Here is a 9,289-nt window from a genome sequence, read left to right as displayed (position 1 = left end):
TGCTGCAAATTGTAGCGTCAGTGACTGTAGTATAGCTAAATTCTTCCCAAACAAGTTTTCTGCTGAAAAACTGCATACATTATCTCTCTATATTTTCGCAGGGGGGATGAATCCGAGAAAACTATAATGATAATAATAAGGAAAGTTACTTACTTTCTTTGTGGTAACTTTTCTGAAACAAAAATATGTTCAGTCATGTTAGGTTTTTAAACACTTTGACAACTAGTTATTGACAAATCTCTGGAGCTCAATACAAATTAAAATACAGGATGTGAGTATCTTTAGTCCTCGCAGCATTTACCAAGCCTTTCAGGGTTTTTTTGTCTTACGCATTCACGTCTACTACATCCAGTTTGTCTTTTTCTTTTGTAATAACCATAATGATAACGTAACATACGAAATTATGGCCGCACTCACTGTGCAGTAGTATCTGATATTCTAGATTTTTAACTAAAAAAATCCAGTATTAAAGCGAAACGACGGTCTAAGAATTGAAAAAATCTGAACGCCTTGCAAAAGAAACTGGGCTTATACCAACTGCTGAATGGGTCATGAAGGGGTTGATATCAATTGGGACTTTAGTCCTGTATCATCTCCTGTCAGCATGTTGAGTCACCGTGCCTAATTCAATGAAGAATTAGAAACAAGCCCAATCCTTTTAATATAAAAACCCACTAACCTGAACGGGTGCACATTCGGCAGACGACGAATATCAGAATAAGATTACTTATTAACAAAAGACAGATGATGGTGATATAAACAGCATGAAGAACTTCCTTTTGATTACCACACGAGAAACCTAAAACGAAATGTTTGCTGTTAGTTGTAAGCAATAGCGCAGCGACTGATACATATGCACTATCCTAATGCTACAAGTAGAAAGAGGGGATACAGAAGATAGTATCCAAAGGCCTGCGAACCGTCTGTATTTTATTAAGCTGATTAATTTGGCTATTAATTTGGTCGAGCATGTTGATTTCAGTGACTCGAGAGTGGCGCTACTGTGGGCTGGTTTATAAGTTTTTCCTAATAAATAACATAGAGTTAAAGTCTTCGTTTGTCCGGTGCCGAAAATATCACAAGTCATGATCAAATGGCGCCGCCGAGCTTCACATCTCGGTAGATTTACTTTCTGGCACAACGGCCGCCGGGCTACACAACTCGGTAGATTTACTTTGTGGCACAACGGCCACCGAACTAAGCCCGGTTTGATGCATGCACCAGGAGTCGCAGACATTTTCCAAAGACAGTGACGAACCATGCTGAAAAATATGAAGGCTTAATCCAAAGTAAAATTTAACAGCAAACTTCTGAAAGATGAACGCTTTGGACGATTCAGCAAACACAGATCGATGTACGCTTTACGAAGATTCAGCAAACTTTTTAAAAGATGAACGCTTTACGAAGACAGAATATCAGACCTCAGCAAACCTTTGAAAGATGAACGCCGAGGAAACAAGAATCACCACATGAGTTAGCGCGTCAAAGTGAGGCAAAACTTAAGCAAGCGCCTCATAGCGAGGCAAATGTGTGTCGACGACGACGACGAAAAGGCAATCTCAAAAAACCTCCCTTATTAATTACACAGGAAACCCAATAATGCACATAACACCCAACACAAATTAGGGGTTGCGTTCTCGTACCTCGAACGTAATTAAACAAGAAAGATGATAAGACAAAACCTGCTATACAAGGAGGACGTGTGTAAAAATTGCGTATCGCTAATTTAAGTAATTTCGCAATCGAAATGAAGGTTTTTAATGTTGGTTTAAAAACATTAAGGGATGTTAATTGCCGAACCTCCAGAGGCAAGCTGTTCCGCAACACACTTCCGCAGTGACGAACATTTCGTATTACATTCGGTTGAGGTAACAGTTGATCGTTAACGTAACATTGTTAGCCTAAGCAACAGATGGTCCTTTACATCGGCGACATTTTTTGCTGCCTTCGCCCCCACTTTTGCTAAAAATGCCTAAGGGAGATAATATGCCCGGGGAGGGGGGGGAGAGGTTAATTTTTGCTGGGTATGTGCCGCTGGCCTCTCAGAGCCCGTACCCGATTATAGTCTATTCTGTGGCCAATTATAGACCCCATCTTAGTCACTTTTGGGAAAATATGTAATTTTCGCGATCCCAACTTAGTCACTTTCTAATTATACGAACTTACCCATTTTTTAGATTGAATGAAGGAACACTTTACTTTTCATCTACAGTAGAAACATTCTGGTATGTTTGCTAACCGTACATATAAAGAACTTTCTTACTCCCAAAAATCCGAAAATGTGCGACCTCATTCTAGTAACTGTATTGAAAATGCGGCCCCATTATAGTCAGTCCAGTCGTGAAATAGACTACGAGCAGTCTCTCTTTTTTTCCTTGGTCCGTCGAGCAAAACGCGCTCGCGGGCGTGCAATCCCCTTGCTAAATCTGAAGAAAAAGAGAGACTGCTCGCAGTCTAGTCGTGAAAATGCAACCCCATCCAACGGCACATCCCCATTAGCCTCTTACAAGGAACTATCCGGCGCCCCCCGGGATAATATGACATCAGTGCTCTAAAACACTGGGCATTGTTGTCCTTTTCGCTTGATTGATAATTTGTGTAAGCTTACTTACTCGTTGTTGAAGGCCGAGGAGGATGCATTGCTGAAAAAATACGAGAAAATAAAACTGAATTGAAAGTTGGTTTCAAAACAATAAACCTATTGTAATAAACACAAACGTCAGTGTTATCAGCACGGGGTTTTTATTTGCAGGGCTTTCGGGCGTGAATACCGCTAAAGGTCCTTAACGCGAGCCCCAACCCTTAAATGACCGTAAGTCTACCGTAAGCTTCAGCGTAGTGTTCCTTTTCGCTTGATTGATAATTTGTGTAAGCTTACTTACTCGTTGTTGAAAGCAGAGGAGGATGCATTGCTGAAAAAATACGAGAAAGTAGAACTGAATTAAAATTTGGTTTCAATACAATAAACCTATTGTAATAAACACGAACGTCAGTGTTATCAGCACAGGATTTTATTTGCAGGGCTTTCGGGCGTGACTACCGCTAAAGGTCCTTAACTCGAGCCCCAACCCTTAAATCTACCGCAAACTTTCGATTTTTAAGCCCCTACCTACGTTGTATAAGCTCCCCCATTTATAATGGACAGCTACGAGCTCTAAACAAAAAAAAATGCATCCTGTTATAAGCCCTGTTATAAATTGGCAAATTGGTGACGAATTTACTCTCTTTGGATAAATAAATTGGCTTTTGTGATAAAAGATAAACATACTTTATTTTCTTACAAATAATTATTTAAGCTTAAATTTTGGCATTTAAAATGATGTTTCCTCTCATAATTTTTTATTGAAGTGTGATGGACAGTCATTCCAGACGTGAAGTGTTAAATATTTCATATGAAATTGCATGATTTCTTTTCTTAAACCCGTCACCAATTTGTCAATTATTTAAGATTTTAAGAAAAATGGTCTCTTGACATAGCAAGTGACTTACCAACACAATATTTGTACTTTAAAATGTTAATGACCCTAAGTTCTTTATGTTTACTAAATTTTAATTAATTTCCTTCCGCTTTGCCGAAGATTTAGCCAATATAAATCATTTTCCACAGGTAGACCCATCTAGGCTGTTCACAGTCCTAGTTTTTCCGTAAGATCGTCGAGATCGAGCGCTTTTGCGTTACGGGCTGCCATCTTGCATGAGTGTCAAAACTACTTAGTAGAGTAATCCCGACGCCTTCGAAAAGAAGGATAATGGATAGTAAAAACAAACGCAGTCAGTATTGTGCGAAATTGACGGTTTTTACACCCGGCTGATAGAAACGTCTCTGACAGTGAAAGAACCTGAGCAGATAAACTGTAAGAAATGCAGATAAGGAATGAAATCAAGATGATGTAACGTTGAAATTGCCATTATTTTCTGGTGACTGCGGTGAGAATTTTCATTGGGGTTGCTGTCTTGGTTGGTCTCATCGTCAAGCTCAGTCCCTGAGCTAACTTGCCATGGGGTGGGAAGGGGCCTCCATGTCAATCCCTAGAAGGGGAGGGTGTTGCAAAAGCGTGGTATGATCCGTTAGTCTCTCTGGAGACTCAGCTCATTGATCATCTGTCAGCCGTCAGTTTGTCATCCCAAATTCTTTAAATGTTTCAGGCCGATTGGCCAATGAAAGGATTCCCCTCACCCACGTGCTCGGCTGCGAGGCCGTGTCAGGTCTGTGGGGTGATGTGGCCTTGAATGCTCTGCTTAGGGCTAACTTAAGTCTTAAGCTGCCTCTGTCGAGTAGAGCCGGCTTAAAGCAGATAGAGATGGCCGGGTTGAGAATATCTTTTTGATGGAGATGAATTCAATGTTTCTTTACTAGCCAGGAACCAAGAGTAGAGCCACCTTAAAAGGCTAATGGGTAAGAGCTGAGTTTCTTTACAATATTTACTTTTTTTAAGTCAAGTTAAGCAGTGTTACCTAGAGTTTCCAGCTGGTGCGGCCAGAAGATGTCATTGAATGGTGACGGGAGAGCAGAAATGAGGCGAAACTGGATCCGGAGGTGGCCTCCTTCTTCGAAAACACAGGATTTCTGGCCAACATTGTTTGCAAAGAATTCTATTAATCTTTCAAAATGTGCTATTTTCAAGTGGCAAACGACGTCTTTTCAGGACATTTGTCATCAAAGAAAGCTGCTTATTTCCCAGAATATCCTAGCCGGATTTTTTAAAACGTTACCGTGAAATGGACCTTTTGCATCCAACAGTTTTTTCAAAGGAGCAATTATAAAAACTAAGAGCGCAACCATTTTTTTTTCTCTTCTCCTCCTTTCTTCCTCCTTGCTCTTGCTTTTTCTCCTTTCCTTTTCCTTCGTTAGTGTGATTTTTGAGCTTATAAGGCCCAAAAAAACTGCCTTTTGAAGCCTTTTCACTCAATGACTGAAAATTTCGTTAGGTTGGTTCTCAAAAAATAGGCTAGATATATCTGTCTGAGTTCCTTAAAACGTGGCCACTAGGTTTTCGCTTGGTTCCGGGCGCAGCCCTGCTCTGCGCCACTGCGGTCTCCAAAAAGGTAAAGGGCTTGGCGTCTTTGACGGCACGGGTGGACCCAGGGACTGCCCTAAAGGTGGATGGGTGGCTCAGGATTGGGGGCAAAACTAGAGGGGTAGGGAGGGAGCTCTTTTGACACATTCTCTTGTAAAGAGCAGAGTTTACTAGACGCTTTGACTGGCATCTTGTGTTTACTTTGCCCGAGCTAGCTGAATCAGGCGTCTGCTGCGTCACCAGGGGGAGGCGCAGGCAGTAACCCAGTGTCCCTGGTGGGCAGGGTGAAATTCTTCGTACTTAGCTGAGGACCTGTAGACACTCACTGAAGCCATGTTCACATAAATTCAGTCAGATATAATGCAACGTTCAAATTACACGTAAAATCTTTATCATCATTACCGTAATCCTCATCGTCATCGTATTATTATTATTTTAGTGTACCAACTCTGAGGAGCTCATACTGTCTAAAATAGACCAATCTTATGCATGAAAGTGAAACGAAATATCCAAGTTCTTTTACCAAAGAGGTAGGGAAACCTGTTCGCTTTTTTTCTTGAACAAAATACACGTATCACTTTTTTCCCTCTTATAGCACTTTGAAATATATACTATTAGTTTGCAAAGATGTCGAATTAAAAGATATAACTTGAAGTGTAATCTATCCAAAACATTTAAAACGGACTTTTCCTTTAAGCTAGAATCGCCAACTTCAGGTTGTAAACGGTTTACTGATTTTCAGTGTGCTCTTTGCACTGTCACTTGACATTTTCTTCAGTTGATTTGGAGTTTGTTTTCTCAGCGAAGGAGATAATAAAAAGATAATCAATGATATTTTGATATCTCACAGTGAACTGGATATTAAATTACACTTGATAGATTGGTATTTCCGTGCAATTTGAGGTGGAATTTATATTATAAGTCAAGTTGTAAGTTCCCCTTTAGTATCCCTATCACGTTTGATGGTTTGTCAGCTTTGTTAAAAATAAACTAATGGTAACTACTGGATTGACTTGGAGCTTGACATACTTGTATTAAGGAGCTGTCTATCAACTCTGATATTCAGTCCCAATATGCCATCTTTGATAGCATCTTCCAAAGGCTTCAAGGGCTCGCTGATGTTTCTTTCAAATCGTAGGCGAACAACAGCAATGGTACTTCCTTCTCTGAAAATAAAATATATCTTAGGGCCCGTTTACATGGGGGTGGGTGACCCCAGGTTGGTGAGGTGACCAGTTTAGGTGGGACAAAAAGTAAAATTGCCATCCCTTGGTGCCCTTTCTGACGAGTATTGAGTGCTTCCAGAGCACTTAAAGAAAAACAAAAATGGTATGCAATTGCAGTGTTTTCGCGGTTAATGCTCTCCTATTACCCTTCACCTTAACCCCCCTCCCCCCCCCGCTGGCAAATGAAGATGAGAACTTAGCATCGATCGCGGTTTAAGTTAGCCTGATTCTCAGGCGTCCGAGGTCTTTCGCGGCCGAGAGGGAGAGGAGCGAAAGGGACCGCGAACGACCTCGGACGTCTGAGAATCAGGCTAGGTTTAAGCATGTTTTAGCTTGTTTTTAAAACAACAAATTTTTTGAATGAATGATGAATCTGTTATTGGCATAGATAAGGCTTTCGTATGATCTGCGAAATTGTGCAGATCTCCCCTTTATCTCATCATTATCATACTAATGTCCATCCAGTAATTGCTAAATATACTTCCATATTTAACAAGGTTAAAAACCGACTGTGATTAGTATATAACGGATGTAATTAACAAATTAAAGAAGTTTCAATTCTTTTCCAATGCCCTCCAGCTATCATTTATTCGGATACAGTTTTCTTCTGTTTTTTTTTTCTTTCCTTTAACAATTACACGATTGTATGTCAACGATAAACTGTTACATATGTCATATATACCTGAATTCCACAATAGTTATACCATATAGTTGCTTTTCGGTATTTTGAGATAGGGTGTAGATTTTCGCAATCTGTTAAAGAAACAGGTGAATTTCCTTCAATACATTTGATGGCAGACTGATTAAAGACAGACACCCTGTTGAAGCCACAGATGTAATAAAATCCTTACATGTAAATCCTGGAAGTTCACAGCATTATTACTCAAGTAGATATGTGCAGTTTTTCCAGTCCTAAGTGTCCTTAATTAGCAGGGGTTTTTGGGTATTTTGTTTGGTGTGGGTTTCCCATCATTTCAGCTTGTAAGTAACCTGAAGAGCGAGGAATTATTCAGTCATTGCTTAATTCTGTATTTCTCGGTTATTGAGTAAATGAAAATGGAAAGTACACACGAAAAAAGGGTAATTGACTTACTTCTGATGTGACGTCTGATTTTAAGGTTTTATACTCAATTGTACTGGAGTTGTTAAACGCTTGTATCCATCTGATGCTTGTTATTTTAATTCCAAATTCATGATCCTCACACTGGTTTTCTGGACCTGTCAAACGTAGGCATAAATAGAGATAAATAATTATATTTACTTAAAAAATTAGAACCAAGCTATGAGAATTGCTTTACCTACAAAATACCTCAACTGAATATGTTAACCCTCGGACGTACAAGGGGGAGGGGAGTGGATGCCCCCCCCCCCCCCCCCTCATAAGGTTTTTCTGAGTTTTTTCCTAGAGGATAAAATATCAGTACCTGACGTTTTCAGTAGTTGTTCATTCATCCCTCGCACACATTTTCAGACAAGTTTAGTGATGGTCAGTTGCTACGGTTACGAGATGTGACGTCATAAGTAGCAAGTGGTCAAGCCATTTTTGGGTGAAAATATACGTTTTTTCTACTTCTTTCAATCCTACGGCTAAAAACATGCAAAATGCTTATTTATGTGTTATTTTTCATGTAAAGCACAAAAAATTATCATTTCTCGCGGTTTTAACCTGATTTCTAGTTCTTGGTAATATATAGATTTAGCCAGGGCTAAAAGCGAAGCTCTCGACAACATTTATAGTTTGTTCAAACAAAATATGAAATCGTGTAATGCTAAGCGGCGAAGGCAACGCCGGAGAACGGTGAAAAAACAACAATAGGTCTAATTAGCAAAAAAGCAACTTTGCACGTGCAGCACACTTTTTTTGTACATTTCTTTGCCGTTGTTTTGCACGACTACGACTCTCTGTCTTTCTGTTGCTCTATATTTCAAATTTGTGGACATGATAATTAATCTAAGCTTAATACTTAAGAAAACACGGATACTGAAACAATTTCCGCTTTCCGGTTTCGTCTTTATTGACTCTTTAGCTGCCTCTGCTTTACAAGAAGCGGGTGGTTATGCGATTTCCCGCCAAAATAACCTCGAGTTGCATTTGGGTTGCCATACCTGTTGATTGAGTTATTTTACATTGGTATGCCTGTGGTGCGGACGGACGGTCGGGCGTACGGTCACGTGATTACCAAATTTTTTCGAATGGGTAGATTACCACATTTTCTTACCCATGGTGCTCCGCTAAAATCCAAGATGGCGGCCAAGATGGCAACCATTTTTGGTGACGTCATAGGCCTCCAGCAGCGCCAACACCCCTAAAATATACCTCGTCTTGTTAAGACCATCAAAGGCTTTCCACTAAAGATAAAATCGTTTCAAAATACTGCAACATATCAAAAACTCCGGGGAGAGGTTCCATCCACCCTCTCTCCCCCGCTTGTGCCAAGGTGGGAGTATGAGTTTGCGTGTACGTCCGAGGGTTCATTCTTTAAATATAAACCTGTCTGTGATACTATTCCCGTCCGAGGGTTCATTCTTTAAATATAAACCTGTCTGTGATACTATAAACTGATAACAGCCCCCAAAGTATCTTTCTGGCAGGCAACTGCAGGGCGTTTCAAAAATCGCCCCACGTTTAAAAAGGAATTCCAAGACAGTCTTAGATTCGAGGATTCCCGATTTTAGGTACTGGATTTCGGATTCTTTGTCATTGGAAGTTGGATTCCGGATTCCAATCGTTGGCGGGATTCCTGTTTCCTTCAGCTGTATTCCGGATTCCAAATTGCAAGATTCCTGGATTCCAAACCAAAAATTCCTGGATTCCCAATTCCACAAGCCAAAATTTCCCGGTTTCTGGAATCGAGAATCCCTTATATGGGACGACAATGAATGCTAAGCTTTGCCAAAAGTAATAACACAAAAATGGGCTAATAAATGTCTTTCAACTATACGTTTAATTCAATGCCTGCCCTCTGTCTCACATGAAAAGATAGAATAGTTTCTGATCCACGCTGAACTGAATAACGTGACTCATCAGTTTTTTTAAGAACCAGT

General features: G+C 40.1%; 2 protein-coding genes across 2 annotated transcripts in view; both read right to left on the bottom strand.

Moving 5' to 3' along the window:
* LOC140949909 (uncharacterized) overlaps positions 1-9,289 on the bottom strand; it is a 192,482-nt gene that overhangs the window by 129,377 nt on the left and 53,816 nt on the right. The window contains exon 9 of the mRNA XM_073399058.1: positions 2,613-2,642. Within this exon, the coding sequence (XP_073255159.1) occupies positions 2,613-2,642 (30 nt within the window). The remainder of the gene's footprint in view (positions 1-2,612; positions 2,643-9,289) is intronic.
* LOC140950798 (lachesin-like) overlaps positions 6,019-9,289 on the bottom strand; it is a 19,836-nt gene continuing 16,565 nt past the window's right edge. The window contains exons 4-6 of the mRNA XM_073400020.1: positions 7,338-7,462; positions 6,927-6,997; positions 6,019-6,184 (exon numbers count right to left, since the gene is read on the bottom strand). Coding sequence (XP_073256121.1) covers positions 6,019-6,184; positions 6,927-6,997; positions 7,338-7,462 — 362 coding nt within the window. The remainder of the gene's footprint in view (positions 6,185-6,926; positions 6,998-7,337; positions 7,463-9,289) is intronic.

Source organism: Porites lutea, chromosome 10, assembly GCF_958299795.1.
Source record: "Porites lutea chromosome 10, jaPorLute2.1, whole genome shotgun sequence".
Classification (NCBI taxonomy): Eukaryota; Metazoa; Cnidaria; class Anthozoa; order Scleractinia; family Poritidae; genus Porites; species Porites lutea.
Note: the sequence above shows the minus strand (reverse complement) of the source record. Positions and strands in the feature narration are given on the sequence as shown.